This window comes from Pleurodeles waltl, chromosome 3_1, assembly GCF_031143425.1.
Source record: "Pleurodeles waltl isolate 20211129_DDA chromosome 3_1, aPleWal1.hap1.20221129, whole genome shotgun sequence".
Lineage (NCBI taxonomy): Eukaryota > Metazoa > Chordata > Amphibia > Caudata > Salamandridae > Pleurodeles > Pleurodeles waltl.
The window spans coordinates 371,315,778-371,333,065 of NC_090440.1; the positions used below are offsets into that span (position 1 = coordinate 371,315,778).

Here is a 17,288-nt window from a genome sequence, read left to right on the forward strand (position 1 = left end):
CTCAACCAAAGACTCCACTTCTACACGCCCACCTTGCAACGCCACTCCGCCAACCTCACTCTCAACGCCGTCCCACGTGTCCGGAAGGCCACAGCCATAGGAAGGTCCTTCTCCCACCACGCCGCCAAGACCTGGAACTCCCTTCCTATCCACCTCAGAAGATCTCCCACTCTCACAATTCAGAAAGGACCTCAAAATTTGGCTCTTCACCTGATCCCCTCTGACCTTCACTTTTGCCCCCCCACCCCCCAATCACCTTGGGACCCTAACAGGTGAATAGCTGCGCTCTACAAATACATTGATACACCTAGACATACACTGGTGCATACAATGACACACCCAGGCACACAGTAATGCATATACTGACACACCCAGACAGACATTAATGCATTCACTAAAACAACCAAGCATACACTGATGCATACACTGGCACACCTATGGACACACTGTTGTACAGACGGACACACCCAATCACATACTGCTCCATACACTGACATACCTTGGAACCCACTGGTGCACACACTACCACACCCACGCACACACTGAGACACTGACACACGCAGGCATGCACTGATGCATACACTGATACACATAAACACATACTATTGCATACAGTAACAGAGCCACTGATACACCATACACCATACACTGATACACCAACACATTAACTCATACAAATATTTGCAGGTCTTCCTCCAGCATAATAAGTAGAAAGAGCAGCACCTGATGTTTCTGTAGCTCTCTCTCTCACTCTTCTGAAGTAGGTACGTTCATGATAACTTTTTATATGCTTCCACATGCCATAATTATATTTTTAAGTGTGCCACTAAAAATTCTTCCTCCCACACAGCTTGCATTCAACATATTTAGCAACTGCATTTTTTCTCCCCTGTTGGAACAGTAAACCACATCCACACATCACACTCTTTCTCCTCAGGATGCCCATGTTCCAAATCTTGTTCTTCAGTCTATGGTCCCTCAGATGTACTTGGACCAGCAGCTTCTGCCATGGCTTCTCAGGAACAAGAAGATTTCAACCTCCTTCAGCAGCAGACAATGAAAAAATGCCAGCATTGGGTGTGTTTTTTTCAAAGGTTGGGTGTGGCTCATATTAACCAATAGAAAGGCAGATTTGTTTTCATCATTGGGCGAATCTACAGATTTCATCCATAATCTGCAGATTCGCCGTACTATTAAAATACCTTATTTATGCAAGAAACAATAATCAAAAGCATTTACCAGCTCATAATCATGGTAATTTTTATAGTACACTTTAATATAGCAGCCCCTTTATACAAAAAATATATTTTTTTAAACAGTGAATCCACAGATCAGAATTCAAGCTTTTTTTTTCAAGACAACATGTGACTGGAAAAAAAACTTTAGAATTTGGTGATATGACAAACCGCGGATCCACAATTAAAAAGAAAAATTATTTAATGTAGTGTCAAATATTTATTCTACATGATTACTGTACATATCACATTTCACTCTTATTTTATATTTTACCCCCATTCCCATTATTTTAACTTAATTTACTGTATAAGGTACTATCTTTTCTCACATTGTTTCTCGGTTTTCCTTAGCTTTACATTAATATAGAACAATCCAGAATACTTTCTATTAAAAAACGTAGAAATTCACTGAAAAAAATAAATAAACACTGGTGGCTATGAGTGACCTCTTGTCTCTTCCCTAGTGAGTGTGGGTGTCGTCTTGTCTCTTCCCTGGCGAATGTGGATTATATCTTGCATTACAGGGGCGCAAGTTATAGTTAGCTCAGGTAAATATAACTGCTTATTTTTTTCTGGTTTTGTAGGTGGGTAATTCGAGCCTATCTATAACTTCCCTGTAACCTTTGTTTTTTCACTGAAAAAAAAAAAATGTTTTCACACACCTCAAAATGAATGACTATGCTACATACTAACTAGCAAAAGATAGCCCTAGATATGTATTTGTGTAGCTTTACTTCCTAGAAACTGATCCTGCAGATAAACTGCTGCAGTTCTTGGCTTGCGTTCATTTCACAGCACTGTTTACCCAGCCAGGTAATAAGCTGACTTTATTGCATTTAGTGACGTGGGATCACTAGTTGCTTGGTGACCCGGTTTCTGATTATTTTATGATCCTGTCAAGCTCTCAACCAAAGGGGCGTGGCTTACAACATTAGAATTAGTACAGGATTGTCAGGTTTAGTTAAAGTGTCCCTAGATGGTGTTGAGGGTGCCTGCGGAGAGGTGGCCCCTCGGCAGGCAGTTCTACGTGCGTAATTCTTGAAGCTCGGTCAGAGAGGATTGTTGATAGACGCCTCAGCGTAGCATAGGTTTGTATTCCGTGCTACTTTGGAATTTAGCAAGCCGTGAAAAGGTACAGGGCGCTGTGAGCTGGTCCTTGTGTACATAAGATACACATGGGTGCTTGCTGAAGCGGACGGCTGTGATTTGAGTGAGTTCATCTGGTCTGATTTGGCTCTTTGCCTTTGGAAGTCGGACTGCTAAAGCTACAGAGAGAGAAAGGAGCCATGTCCGGAGTCAAAGCCGTGGAAACAAGCGCACTCAAGAATGAACCCTTGCTAAAGGTGAGAAAAGCTGATTAAACAAAATCAAAAGGTGAATATGCACTTTCCAGGTGGCAGTGGTAGCTGGAGTCCGCCTTCTAGCGTAAAACTGAACGTCTTAAATTGCTAGATTGATGTTTTAACTTTTTACAAGTATCTTTAAAAGTTCAGTTTTAAAATGCCATAAAATATTCGAACTGCTGGCTTGCAGCTCTGTTGTTAACATTTCAATACCAGAATGCCGACCTCCTGGGAGACCTTTAAAAATATTGGGTATGAAGTAGTCGCCTTCTAAGTGAGTTGTGAGTTTACATCTTTATGTTATCAGCTTATTACGCAAAATGCTGGTACTGGGCGTGAAGAGCGTAATGTAAACAACTGGACAGCTTCATAGCGTGTTTTGTGAAACGCACCTAGTACCATTACTCTTGGATTCTTCGAGGGAACTAAAAAGGGAATTAAAGAAGGCGCCCTGCGCTCTGCTGTGTGGAGCGATGTGGAATAGAAACAAACAACGGGCTCTTTCACAGACTCGTCACCTTTGCACTTGCCCATTGCTTGCTAGTTTATCACGCTTTAATGTGCCATATAAAAGACGTTCAAATGGTGCATTCTCTCCACTAATGGCCATTTGGACATCCTGCACGACGTTTGTTATTTCCTCCAATTGGAACTTGACACGGTTCCAGTTTGGACGGGTTGGCCAGCAAGTTTATATTCATCTCATCCTGTTACATGAGATTAAAAGATTAAGGACACTTTTCCGTGGGTCTTTTCTCCAATTTGTTTGAAGCGAAACTGCGTAGCGAGTAAGCTTCCAGGTACTGCCATATAATCCTGGATTTACTTCTCTGTTGGTACTGAATCTTGAGGACTTCTGCATGCTCCACGGTGATAATATATTAAATAATTCTGCAAGGATACAATAGGCAAACAATCGCAAACCAACGCATCATTTTGTGTCAAAATAACAAGCAGATGTGAGCACACCAGAATCACTTTGTTTAAAAAAAATGCAATTATTCCTTTATTTCAGTTTCAGAATCGAGCAATGTTTGTTGTTTGAACAGCAAAATTCCTTTGTTGAGGCATTTTCATTAACGTTTCATGCTAAAGTGACCTTTAGCTGTTGTAATCTGTTTTGACAGTTTGAGTTCATAGCATGCAGAGGTGTTATGTCATCAGTCGTGGCACTCAAATAGCTAATTGCTTCGAGTGGAATTACCTTCTCATTAGAAGAGGACTGTGACATTTCCAAACTTGTACAAATGCATGAATTAAGTAAGCCGTACTGCAAATATGGAGAATATTTTTTATTACAAATGAAAATTATTAAAGTGGCCCTGCGAATGAGAATGAGTATTAGGGCCTCAGTTTACTCTAATGATAAGAACTGGGGACATCCTCCGCCTGCACAAGCAGAGTGTAAGTTGTTCAGTTTTGACAACTTATATTTTGGATCTTGCTTGCCCTTGGCAGACGCTAACCAGGCTGTGCTTTGTACGGCAAAAATGGTTGCAAAGCATTTGTTTATTTCTTTGCGAACTACAAGTGGATAGGAACGCCTCTTGGTCGCCCCTTATGCTAGCTATTTAGAAGGAATCACACATGCATTGCAGTTCGTACCATTGTGCATTGCGAATTCTCACTTTTCATTTGCAAGTCCGTAGTCTGGTACTGGTGAGGCTTCCATGTTTATTATACAAAGCCTTCTGTCGACGTGCTTGCTCCGCAACTTAGAACATTTAAGTAAATACCCTCTTCTTATCTTCATGGACATAGTTTATTTATGGGCGTCCTTGGATGTCTATGGCTTAACAATTTGTTTCAGCTGCTCATTTGCTTACAGCGTTCTTGAGGCAAACCACTTCAAATCAAAGTTTAATAGTCAGCTCTCTGTATATTTCAGTAAGCTTTCAGTAAGCTTTATCTCAGACACCTCAAATGAAATTTGTACAGAGTAAGATTTATTTTTAAAGTAGAGCAAAGTCCTTTTCCAAACAAATTACTTTTTATATTGAGGTTGACATAATTTGGAATGCCTTACACTGTTGTGAAGTCAGGATTAAACACACAGTTTGTGGGTACGCTGTGGGAAAGGTTTGGTGCTAAGTTTAAGCAAAATTTTCATCTAAAAGGGAGAAGTTCATGTTGCCTCAAACTGATGCTCGCTAGCCAAGATACAAACCCATAGTGTTGCTATGTTAATTAATTATAATGCACTGCCGTGCAACATTTACAATGCAATTGGTCTCGCATATGCAAGAGTTATTGTCATTGTAAATGACAATGTCTTTTATCTATGTGTTTTCAGTATGGACTGGATGTATGTGGTTTGGAGTGAAATTATGTTGGTTGAATTGGAATTGTTAGTTATGGGATTGTGTGGGTTGGAATTGTGTGGTGTGTATTGTATTTGTGAGGAGGAATTATGTAACATGTTGAACAGATAGGTGTGAGAGCTGCATGCTGATACGAGCCGAGGTAAACAATAAAAATACACGCTTTGACAAAGAGGGCAAGAGGAATGGGAAGAGGTAGAAGAAATAGTACCTGCATCGCAGCGGACTGACACTAATCAAGAGGAATTCATGTGTATTTGGCTGGTGCTCTGCTGGCGTGGCATGGTGATTAAGAGCAGTTCCCTGAGTCCTGTTTGAGGACATTTGTGCTGGGAAAATTGGGAGATGGAGAAGGTTAACAGGGATGCCTGAAACTAACCAGATGTGGTAATGTTCACGCAATTGAAAATCCAAACACATATGTAATAAAATAATATCATAAGAAACCGGAGGTTACATCCAGCCGGTTGAGAAACGCCAGTAAGGTTGGGAATAATGGACTGCTGCTTTTGAACGGCCAGTAACTGGTAATTATAAACTAATGGTTGAGTAAGGCCAGAAAGCCATCTGTATGGTACTGAAACACTACACCAAATCATTTCCTTTGCCCTGTTATCACATTTATATGGTGTAACGGCCAGAGCTGGCGACTTTGGAACTGGTGAACCAGGTTTGAGTCTCGGTGTCATCTCCACATCCTGTGCTTTTGGGCAAAATACTTAGGGCCTGATAGGATATAATGGAACTTTCAATATAGCGGGTGGGATATCTGTCACGTTTGGGACAGAGTAATCCCCTCCGCCAAACTCTTAATGAGGCCCTTAATATCCTTGTGCCTACCAAAACTTAATGTGTAGTTGTGCAATGTAAATTGTGCTTAAATAATGGGTCTAATATCTCAGGGTTGAGTTTGCGCTATATAAAACACCTGCTGCAAATAAAATCAAAATAAATGCTGTGCCTGGAAAAGCCCAGAAAATTAGTGCACATACCGAAAATTATCAAAGGAATAATACCTCTGAAGGCCAACAGGCCTTGGGACCAAGCCAATCCCATATAAAAAAGAATAGCATAAGTGAGAAACTAATGATTATATATAGCTAGATGAGAAAGGCCAGCAGGGTTGGGATTGAAAACAAGATTCAGGATTACGAACACTGACATTTCAGCACCATTTTCTGTTTTCATTGATGCAGTGTTTACAATGTGTGTGTCTTAGTGTTTGAGATGGTATTGTTACAGTCGAAACATAAAGGAGCTCTGTTCCGTCCCCACCGTAGTTAGCGAGCAGCAAGCATTTTTGTTAAAATCATGGATGCACTATTAATGGCAACAGCAAAACAGGGTTTACAAAAATTCCTTCAACAGAAAACAAATGCTAAAGAAATAAAGCATGATTAATGCCTCTGATGGGGAAATAAGGCAGGGTCGACCAGAAACAATCCAAAAAAATCCCATAAATTAAAGAAAGCTGTAGGAAAGTACACTCTTTCTTGGCATGGTTACCCCCATTTTCTGCGTGTTGTCAGTGTCTTTGACTGTGTTCACTGAGATCCTGCTGACTAGGACCCCAATGATTATGCTCTCTCCCTTCTAACTTTGTAACATGTACCATTTTCACCCCACACTTGGCATACTGGCTATGTAAGTCCCTAGTTTATGGTACACAGGTATCCAGGGCATTGTGATGTCAGGAAGATCCCCATGGGCTGCAGCATGTATTATACCACCAATGGGGAGCCCATTCAAAATGTTCTGCAGCGCTGCCATTGTAGCCTGCGTGAAAGGGTGGAAACACCCTTTTTCACCATAGGTCACTGCACCAGGTCACTATAAGTCACCCCTATGGCAAGCCCTTCTAGCCCAGAGGACAGGGTGCAAGTACCTGTGTGTGAGGGTACACCTGCACTAGAAGAGGTGCCCCACGAACTACTGTCGCATTTTCATGGACTTCGTGAGTGCGGAGACACCATTTTATGCATGTACTGGACATATGTCTCTACCTATGTCCAGCTACATAATGGGAACTCTGAACCTAGGCATGTTTGATATCAAACATGTTGGAATCATACCCCAATACTGTTGCCAGTATTGTAAGTATGATTCCATGCAATCTGGGGGATCCTTAGAGGACTCCCAGCATTGCTTCTGCCAGCCTTTCTGGAGTTTTCCAGGCAGCCCAAGCTGCAGCCACTCCTCTGACAGGTTTCTGTCCTCCTGCTGCTTGAACAACTTGGACAGGAAGGCAAAACAAAGGATTTCCTTTGGGAGAGGGGAACAACACCCTCTCCCTTTGGAAATAGGTGTTACATGGTTTGGGAGGGGTAGCCTCCCCAAGCCACTGGTATGCTTTGAAGGGCACATGTGGTTCTGTTCAGAGACCTCCAGTCCCTGCTCTGGTGCAAAACTGGACAATGGAAAGGGGAGTGACCACTCGCTTGTCCATCACCCCCCCCAGGGGTGGTTCCCAGAGCTCCCCCAGAGGCAAGTCTTCAGCCACGAGAAGGAAGAAGGAATCTCCCTTGGAATGAAGGAGTCACTTCCCTTCATCCGCAGGCCCCTACTGCAACAACGACTGGCTGCATGGGTCCCTCTCATCCTGAGCTGCGTGGATCCTGCATGACGGGTGGTGGTCAGGTGTAGCCCTTCTGGTCCTGTCTGCCAGCTGTCTAACTTTGGTGGAGGTAAGCACTTGCCTTCCTATGCAGGACAGTACCCCCGTGCACTGTGTCTCTTGCAGCTGCCAAAGCTTGTTTGTATGTCCTCCAAGGGATTTTCAGACTACATGTAGCTCCAGCCCTCAGCAATCCTTCCTGCGACACGCAGCCATCTGCGTGGTTCTCCTGCGGCGTGGGACCCTTCCCCAATTGTGCTGCGGGGGCTCTTATGCGACTCCTGTGTCTCCATCCTGTGGGACTCATGTGGATGCTGCCTTTGCTCCTGTGGGCTCTCTGTGTTGCTGAAGGTCCCCTTTGAGTCCCCCTCCTGGGTTGAGTCCTCCTGGGTCTTGCTGGTCCCCGGCAGCTCCACTTTTTGCCAACCACAACATTTGCCTTTGCCAAGGCTTGTTGGTGGAATTCCTGCACCAACACCGACTGCAATTCTTCTTCCATCATGGGGTGTCATCTGTATCCCTCAGGAACTCTTCGCCTACTCCAGGGCTGCAATGCTGACCTTCACATCACTGTCGACCAACTCCTGCATTCACAGCTGGGTGGGTAGTAGCTCCTACTCCTCCTTTTCTTTGACTTCTGGACTTGGTTCCCTTCTTCCACAGGTCTTCCTCTTCAGGAATCCACCGCTGGTTTCTTGCAGTCTTGTCTGGGTGTGGCATTTTCTTCATTTCCTTCATTTTGGGTGGTTTGAGGAAAATCCAGTAACTTTCTCCTTTTCTCCTGGTCGTTAGAGGGCACTGTGGTACTTGCCTTTGGGGTTTCCTAGCACCCCCAGTGTCCCTCTACACATTCCACTTACCTAGGTGGGGGTCCTGTGTTCGCATTCTATTTTTTAAGTATACGGTTTGGGCTATCCCTAGGGTCACTATTGTCTAACTGCATTTGCACTGTTTTCTATCACTTTCTATTCCTATTTCTGGTTACTAGTGTATATATTTAGTGTGTTACTTACCTCCTATTGGAGGTTTGCCTCTCTAGTACTTTTTGGTATTGTGTCACTAAAATAAAGTACCTTTATTTTTGTAACACCAAGTGTTTTCTTTCATGTTTGTAAGTGCTGTGTGACTAGAGTCGTATTGTATGAGCTTTGCATGTCTTCTAGTTAAGCCGTGGCTGCTCATCCACAGCTACCGCTGGAGAGCCTGGCTTCTAGACACTGCCTACAATACACTAATAGGGAATACCTGGAGCTGGTATAAGATGCAAGTACCTTACTTACCCACAACACACCAGGCCAGCTTCCTACAGAAGCACATAAATATGCCAATGTAAAAACAATGTTTTTAACAAACATCATGAACACGGCAAGGTTGGTAAAGCTGGGGACAAAGCAAGCACTGGTGAACTAGGTTTGAGTCTCGCCAACAGCTCAACTTCCTGTGCATTGGGCAAATTACTTAATATCCCTGTGCCTACCAAGAAATCAATATGTAGCGGTGTAATGTAACTTGTGCTTATATAAAGCGTTTCAATAACGCCTGGTTGTGCTGTATAAGACTCTCCCTGCAAATATAAAAAAAAACAAGTAATTACCAGTTTACTTGTAATTGTTTGTTTAGTTTTTCAGTTACGCTCATTGCGCTTTCAAGTTCTTTACAGCGGGACTACCTGCTGTATAAAACTTGAAAGCACCAGGAACGCTACAGAAAAACAAAACAAACAATGACAAGTAACTGGTATTTAGTTGTCATTGTTTGTTTTGTTTTTCAGTCTCGCTCATGGTGCTTTCAAGCTTCATACGGCAGTAACTCAATCAGCAGTCCTGCTGTATAAAACTTAAAAGCACCATGGGCATGACTGAAAAACAAAACAAACAATGACAAGTAACTGGTAGTTACTTGTCATTGTTTGTTTTGTTTTTTTCAGTTGCGCTCATGGCGCTTTCAAGTTTTTTACAGCGGGAACTCGAACAATAGAAGTAAACTGGTAGTCATGCAAGGTGCTTTATTGCTGCAGAGTGAGAGCGTGCTGCGTAGGAAATAAAAATAAAAAGTAGGCCAGAAACCATGGGGAAAACATGGAGCTGCGTGTGTTTTCAGTAATTGGCCAGTGTTCTCGAGGAGGGCTAAACACAAGAAAAGGCATTACGTATGCACAAATGAAGTGAAGGGAATTTGAAAAGGCAAGCCCACAAAAGAATGAAAGTGATGGGCGTGACATGGGAGTGGTTAAAAGCCCAACAGAAAGACAACAGGTCGGAAGTGCTTGCGCACTCGACCTAATTAATATTGACAATAGATTTTGCACAGGCGGCAACCTATTGGCTTTGCTAATGCTGGATTTCATATGTGTTTTTTTGCTAGTCAGGAATTGTTTTCATTAATTCTTCTAGATCTCTCACAGGTAAAGAAAGAGGTTGGACCATTAGGACCAGTTATATTTAAATACACACTGCTCGACACTAGTTAGATGTCGAGCACCCAAGACATATAGAGGTATTTTTATAATTGTCATTTACAGGCTGCTATTATGTTCTATTATTATCAATCTAATATTGGGTGTCATCTCTGAAGAAAATGCTGTTCTTGAATTTTATAGTAGTGAATATTTTTCATATATACTGTACATGTTCGAATTGATAGTAAAAGGTGTTTGTATCACCTCTAGTGACAGGAAGGAGGTTGTTGTGTACTAATAATATTTACTGCTGTATTTAACAAGTTATTGTATGTGTATTGGGTACGGTTACAAGATAATTTAACTTTTGGTGTTTGCCCACAAGTGTGTAAGGTGGACAGGGCTGAGTTATGACTGTGTGACCAGATGCTTGGTTTTTTTTTCTTGAGGTACCGAATTTCATTTAATGCAAAGTGTACATAGGTTCAAGTTGCCCCTTGGGGTGTAGCTTCAATTGGTGCAGCAGTTGCATTGTACTGGGGTTCAGGCGCCCACTGAATGCTGATTATTGCTGCATTTTATAATCCTTCCTTGCAATAGGGCCCAGAACACACAGACTATGCTACTGATGGCTGTATGCTTGTCTCATGACTCCATATTTGTTTGAGTTGTTATATGGATGTGCTGCACAGCAGAATTATTTTCGTTTGTTGTTTTACTCTCTTTGCTTGTTGTATTGGATGACTGGTTTGATTTAAGTGAAGGGTGCTAGATGGTAGCCAGCTTTTCATGATTCAGGCCCTCCTTACAATCATGGCGGTTTGGCCCACCATGCCGGCTGAAGTCGCCAGCCGCATGGCGGGCCAAACCGCCATATCACGAACAAGGTGAGGGCCACCAGCGGCAGCCGTCACCCACTGCCAGGCTCCCGCCATCAGGCAGCCTGACGGCGAGTTGAAACACCATCCTCCAGGGTAGCTGCGCTACCCTGCGGATAATGTTTCATTTCCCGCCAGTCTTTTCCGCCAGGAAAAGGCTGGTGAAGGGGGTGCCCCTGTACTGCCCATGCACTTTGCATGGGCAGTGCGGGGGCCCCGGTGCAGAGCCCCGTCGCGCAGGTCCACGACGGGTGCAACTGCACCTGCTGCACAGAGGCATTGACGGCGGCTCCATGTAGAGCTGCCATCAATGTACTGGCCGAGCCATTCTGTGAGCTGGCAGGCGGAAACAAAGTTTCCACCCTCCGGCCCACAGAAAAGTTCATTATCTGGCCAGCGGGGTTCCAGGGTCGCTGGCGGTCAGTGTTTTGACCGCCAGCATGAACATGGCAGTTGTTTCTGCTGTGTTCATAATGACCACCTTAATGGTTTGCGTTGGTTCAAAAGCATTAGAGATTTGATCCAATTTTCAGGATCGCAAGGTCTGATATAACTTCATGAATGTTGCAGTACTGAGGCATCTTTATTAATTTTGCACCACTTTCTATGGTTGCTATGCCATTTGCTTTACTGGTTTGCAGTATTGACTTTTGTGACTTTGCTTGTCATTGTTTTAATGTTGTTTAGTTTGTGGTTGTTGTTTTGTATTATATGGCCAGGTCGCCTAATTCTTCAGTGTTCTACTGAGTTTCAGGATCGGTGTAGTTCGTGGGTTGCATAATCTGTGCCTTTTGTAAAAGGATAGAGTTAGCATAACCAAGAAGGGGCTGGTTATTCACGTATTTTGGTATTCCTTTGGGTTATGTTACATCCATAGTTTAGTTATTTTTATTCATTTGAACACAAGGTGGCATGTTAGGTCCAGTCCTGTACTCCAGTGCCTTTCTTAGTGTACATGTCCATCTTATATTGTTAATGGTGCATATCTTAGGAGACAGCTAAAGGTTCTTACTGAGGCGAAGAAAAGTCTGACCACTTTCTGAAGCAACCTCAGACTGCAAAGTAGTCTTAAGTAGTCAAGAGATGTGACAAGAAGTGAAGTACGGTGGAAGAAAAAAGACCTTGATGCAGTACCTTCCACCAAGCAAGGCCATCCAACGGGATGTGCAGATGATCGAAAGAATGAAGAAAGACGTAAGATGTAAGATACAAAAGAAAACCAGTGTGTCCAACAAGCGAACAACCGGCAAAAGAGCCTAATTGTGATGCGAATTGGAACTCGTCTGGTTTCCTTTTTACAGCCAAAACAGGAAGTAAACCTGTGGAAATAAACAGGAAATTAAAAGCCGCCATCTTAACTTGGGCATTGTTATGGCACAAGCACAAGTGTTACCACCCTTAGAAATTTACATTGGCTTAACTATAAAATACAATAATTGAAAATCATAACCTTGATAAAGTGGTTTTGCATTACAAAAAGTAATGGCAAAGCAGCTAGTAACTAAATGATGGGAGACCAACCTGAAAATACTTTGTAGTAAAAAAATGTAAAGCTTGTTTCAGATATGTACAAATGGTCAAATAAATCATAGAAATAGCTCTTCCATTAAGTTGAAAATTAAACTACTTGACTAAGATTATGTCTTTTCTCATTTGGGAAGTAGTAGCAATTCTGGAAATAGGCAGCCCTCCGCAGAAAGCTGAGGATTTTGCCACTACAGAAAAGAGGCAACAATACATATTCACACATGCGCTGCCCGGCCTTGTTTTGAATAAACAAAGAAAGTATAGGCTGGCATTTGAAAATGCACTTCTGCAAAATCCCTGTATTTAACCTGCATAGAAACACAGTTCCTTGGTAGATTTTTAAAATTAATGTCAGCCGTTAATAGATCAATGTCGGCGATCGATACCATGGAGGAATAATAAATGAGCAGAGTATTTGATGCTAATTCAAGTCTCATGATTTTGCGTGCTATTGCTTTTTATAAAATATTGTAGCTTAGTTGAGTGAACCTGTTACCCAAGCTGAATATGATTTGCTTTCTGCGCCAAGATTGGGGCCTGCTACTATATACTGTGTATATTATTTGAGAGTTTGTCATAGGTATAGAACGAACTCTGGCAAGAGTTTAAATCTGTTTTAATTTGATGCCACTGATCTTCCAAGGTCATGACTTTTAATAACTACGCAATAAATATACTATAAATGATCCTCACATGTTCAAATTTAAATATTTACAAAAGTAACTCATTTTTTCCCATAAGGAGTACAGGATGGTACATAAACACACAGTATTTGCTACACCACACAGCAAAAATCAAACCTCAAAACTCTAATCAGTATTAGAACATTGGAATGTTGGCATGTCCATTGAAGACAGGGGAGTGCTGCAGGCTTTTACTGGCCGGTAAAAGCCCGCAGCGGCAACATTCCAATGTTCGCTTTGTTCACAGCAACAGCTGTGAACAAAGCCTCACGGAGCCCGAGGGGATTTTAATCCCTTCGGGCTCCGTGATCAATTTGTTTTATTTCATAGAACATTCTGCCCTGAGTGGCAGAATGTTCTAATAGCCTTAGAACCCACCATAGCGGGCTCAACCGGCTATTAAAGGCCCTTTCCCTTGTTAAATGCACTCGCCTTCGGCTCAGGAATTTAACGCGGGAGAGGGCCTTTAATAGCCGGTAGAGCCCGCTACGGCGGGTTCTAAGGCTATATCACATTATTCAAGAGTGTTTGATTAGCCAACGTGGGCTGATAGATTCTCAAATTTATAAACTCACTCCGAAGTTTCGGGACAGTAATTCTTTCCTAAGGTATACACCATAATGGATCAAATTCCTGCCTTTGTGACCCCGAAGTGAATTTGAAAACAACTGATGAATTTTCATATAAGGTTATGTTTTTATATACTGGATCACTGAGCAACAGTGAGCATGGCAATGTTAATGTACCTGAAAAATATAACCTCTCCGACAAGTCTGCTCTACTATTACTAGACAGACCAGCACTATTTGTTTCAATAATGCTTCAACGCCTCGTCAGAGGTAGTACGCGATATATACATGTAATTACAATACAGTCTCCTGCACAGGTAATGTGTACATACCTGTTTCAACAAATCTCTTGCTATTTTAGTCAGTTTGGCAAACTGCAAGAATTGAGCTGCCCCCCTCCAAAAGTTTCTCTCAGCTCTTCAAAGTAATATAACTCTCACCCGGGTGAAGGTCCCCTAGTCTCTCATATCTTCCTTCTCTCCACTCTATCATTGACTTAAAGGTGTCAGTTTTTAAAATGGATGCAGCCTCTTCATCAGCAACTCTCTTGAGAAGGGTGGTTTACTTATTATCTTCATTGTAATCTCCCATGTCCTGGATAATATTTGCGCTATGTAGAGGCAATGTTCAGCATGTCAGGCTCCTGCCATCAATTTTGCCCCAGGGACCCCTGCAAGCAAATGTTTCTCCCAATAGTCCCCATCTGCACACGATCAGACCGCATTCTGTAAGTGCATCGCTAATTAGTAAGTACAATTCCATGTTGGGTAGGCCAAGACCACACTCCACTGTATCCAGTCTTAAAATCCCTAACCACACCCTGCTCCTCTTGCCTACTCATAGCAGGGAAATCAATAAACTGTATTTCTTTGACAGTGCCCCGATGGATTGGACATTTTGAATCTGGAGAACATACAAACAACGAGGGAGGAGAAAGATTTTCACCACTGATACCCTACTCGTGACTGATAGTGGCAATGTATTTCAAAACTCCACTGAAGCCTTCAAACCTGCCAGCAGTCAGCCCACATTATAGGTGTACATTTTTACCAGATGTATGTGCCACCTTTATCCCTAATTATCTAAATTTCACCATTACCCATCGCAGTCCCTCATTTGGCAGGCTCTCCAGAGGCCGACCTTCAAATCCTGAGAGTGGGAATGAAGTACTGGGTTTTTCAGAACCCAGCGGTGCCAGGGAACACACCCTAAGACTTCGAGTCCTTCCTGTTTCAGACTACAGAAACACAGAGTCTTCTTGGTGAAGTCAAAGATCTTGTTTATTGGCTGCAGCCAGTAACAGGTATCCTAGAAGTACAACACAGTGTATATTCTCAGGAGACTGCTCCCTTTGCAAAGCTAACCTTCTCTTTTATACAAAATATTATGCTTTAGGCAAACATTCCTTATTTTACAGTTGACCATTCACATATTTTCACCACAAAGAAATAGCAGGTTTATGATGACAAGCCCATATTTCAGTTTGTCCAGCCCTCAATCAATTACCCGGCAAGGCTTAGTACTTTCATCAGATATCGACGGACCCCCAATATAAACGGGCACCTCCTCCTTGTAAAGCAAGTCATAAAGAAAGAAACAGAGACAGGTGTGTGTAAGATTAGGCATGGTTTGTGTGTGATGAAAGGTTTATGATGTGTTGTGCCTTGATACTAATCTCATTCGGCCACTGGGAAAGAAACTGGCCGAACAGGTTTGGCTTCAGGCAGTGGAGTCAGCTTGCCCAGGTCACAGAGGAGTCAGCAAAGGTGTACGTGTCCTTCAGACTCGTTTTCAGCATTAGACATTGGCCTATGTGAGGGCAATCATAAAATGGCTGTCGTTTAAATTGAACACGAGGGTTCAGGACGGAAACTCTGATATTCGGGTGATTTCGTTACCCGAATATGAATACAATGCTTGTGCATACTATTCTAATCATTCCCGGTCTGCTGATACCAAAATCGTTGTGATACGACGACGTTTATAACACGGGTCCAGAATTTTCAGTACCACAGACCCTCCTTTTGCCCTTACATAGGCAATAACCTATACTCACGCTAATCTGAGTCCAGGTCTATATTCATAAAGTCGTTGAGATGTTGCTGTAGCATCATCCTATTACTTAGCTCGTCCCTTGATACAGGTTTCCTTACACACGATGTAGCACAGAGGCCACATATTGCAGGAGCACACTGTACACACAGGCAGGACAGGAAAAGAATGGCTAAGATCATCCCAATGACTACCAGAGTCTTCCATCCCCAGGCGGATATCAGCTCCCAGAACCACCCCATCAATGACCAATCTCCTTTATCCACGTGAATAGATTCAGAGATCTTATGCAGTTTGGAAATGGCCTGGTAGACTGTCGGAGCGTTATCTGGGATGAAAAGACAGCAACTTGATTGGATCACTTTACATACCCCACCTTGGTCTGCAAGTATGATGTCTAATGCGACCCTGTTCTGAAGAGTCATAAGGCGATCCGACTGGAGCTCAGCAGTCAAATTACCAAGGGCACCGGCGGTTTCAACTACTGTGGATTCAACCACCTTTGTCAATTGCCTTATGTTCCTGCTGTTAACCATAGGACCCCACAACGGCAGAAAACCCTTTACGAAATCTCCAAATTCTTGTCCTGTAGTGTCTTCTTTACTTATGACACCTCTAACTATCCTTGTCTTATGGTAATCTGCAGTGGCCGTGTAGGTGGGAGGTAACAGGAATGAAACAAAACATGTGCCTGAGAAGTCAGGAGGCAACCATGTATAGGCTCTATTATGGCAGATGAAATAGGTACCCTTAGCTGCTAAGAACGAAGGAGAAGTCTGAGACGCAAAAACATATGTTTAAGTGCAGATACTTTTCCCTAACTGAGCTCTGGGATTCTTGCCAATACCTTGCAGACATAGGTGACCCTGATGGGGTACAATCCAAATCGGGGAGGATCTCTTTGCTCGCTGGTTCCCACTCAGAGTAACTCCATATCCTGTTATGTTCCATCCAATATATGCTAGTGTCTCATCTCTCGGGATAGTCTCATAGGAAATGTCTTCCCTAATCATATCTACTATACCCTTAGCTAGAGCACTATTTTTAGGATTATCTTTCACAGAACGTAGGGGGTTGGCTTCATACGCGTATATGAACACCGTTCTATATGCCCATACAGAACCATTATGGCTGAAAGGCAGGACCAGATAAGGGATACCTTTATCAGTAGTATGGGGCATAAGACCACACACCCAACAGTTAGTTGTGTTCACTACTAATTGGTGTTGGTGTAGAAGCTGAATGAATGAATTGTTGACAAACTCTAATCTTCTGGCAGACTCTTGTTCAGGCAGGGGGTGAAAAGAATGCGAGGAAACAGTAGAAGGAGGTATGGGCTGAGTAATGGGTGCAAATGTCACTTGAAAAGAGAATAAAACATATCCTATTAAAAACCTCATTATACTAAGCAACATGAAAATACATAATATCAAAAATAGTTTCTTTGTCATTATTATACCCATTCTGGCTTTAAAGTCCATCTGTCTGGCAGGTCTCCCATTCTTGAAAAACTCCATCCTCTCTAATTGCTGCTCGTGGTGGTAGGGTGTTCTATGCTAGGGAATGCTTCCGTCAGTCCAGGGCAACTCCCTTAGACTGACCAGAACTGTCGATCTAACGTCTTCAGCTGCACTCCAAAGACTTGGGCAACCACGACCCTATAGCTGA

General features: G+C 42.7%; 1 protein-coding gene across 1 annotated transcript in view; it reads left to right on the forward strand.

Moving 5' to 3' along the window:
* The first annotated feature begins 2,398 nt into the window (after window positions 1-2,398).
* Window positions 2,399-17,288, forward strand: part of PDE8A (phosphodiesterase 8A) — a 2,216,737-nt gene continuing 2,201,847 nt past the window's right edge. The window contains exon 1 of the mRNA XM_069222557.1: window positions 2,399-2,578. Coding sequence (XP_069078658.1) covers window positions 2,522-2,578 — 57 coding nt within the window. The 5' untranslated portion in view covers window positions 2,399-2,521. The remainder of the gene's footprint in view (window positions 2,579-17,288) is intronic.